This window comes from Bison bison, unplaced genomic scaffold (genome assembly GCF_000754665.1).
Source record: "Bison bison bison isolate TAMUID 2011002044 unplaced genomic scaffold, Bison_UMD1.0 scf7180017864482, whole genome shotgun sequence".
Taxonomy (NCBI): Eukaryota; Metazoa; Chordata; class Mammalia; order Artiodactyla; family Bovidae; genus Bison; species Bison bison.
Window position 1 is genome coordinate 2,194,052 of NW_011495042.1, and position 394 is coordinate 2,194,445.

The window sequence follows — 394 nt, forward strand, 5'->3', positions numbered from 1 at the left end:
GGGGGCCTCCAGCCACAGCGCGCGCTCTCGATGCTCTGGGGCTCATTACGTCTGACTACGCTGGCCCGGGAATGGCACAGGATGTCGGGCAAACTGCTACCTGCTCCACAGGTAGGACCCCTGGGCCCTCCCCTACTGTCTCAGCAAAAACACGCCCTTCCCTGGACTCCCTGGGTGCGGAGGCGGGTCACGGAGGCGGCCGGCTGGGAGGAGAGGCTGACTTACTCTTCACATCCCACAAGATATCCTTCTCCGGAGGGGCGGCGAAGAGGACGTAGAGCCGGACGGTGTCTCTGCCGTACTGCTGCACCACGTCCTCGGGCTCCACGCCGTTGTGCTTGGATTTGCTCATCTTCTCCCAGCTCACCTCGAGCTTCTCCCCCGTGGTTGCGTG

The 394-nt window shown here is 64.0% G+C and overlaps 1 protein-coding gene across 1 annotated transcript in view; it reads right to left on the minus strand.

The window, feature by feature from the left end:
• LARS2 (leucyl-tRNA synthetase 2, mitochondrial) overlaps positions 1-394 on the minus strand; it is a 148,020-nt gene that overhangs the window by 21,905 nt on the left and 125,721 nt on the right. Inside the window, exon 16 of the mRNA XM_010862414.1 lies at positions 226-394. This exon is cut by the window's right edge and continues 9 nt beyond it. Coding sequence (XP_010860716.1) covers positions 226-394 — 169 coding nt within the window. The remainder of the gene's footprint in view (positions 1-225) is intronic.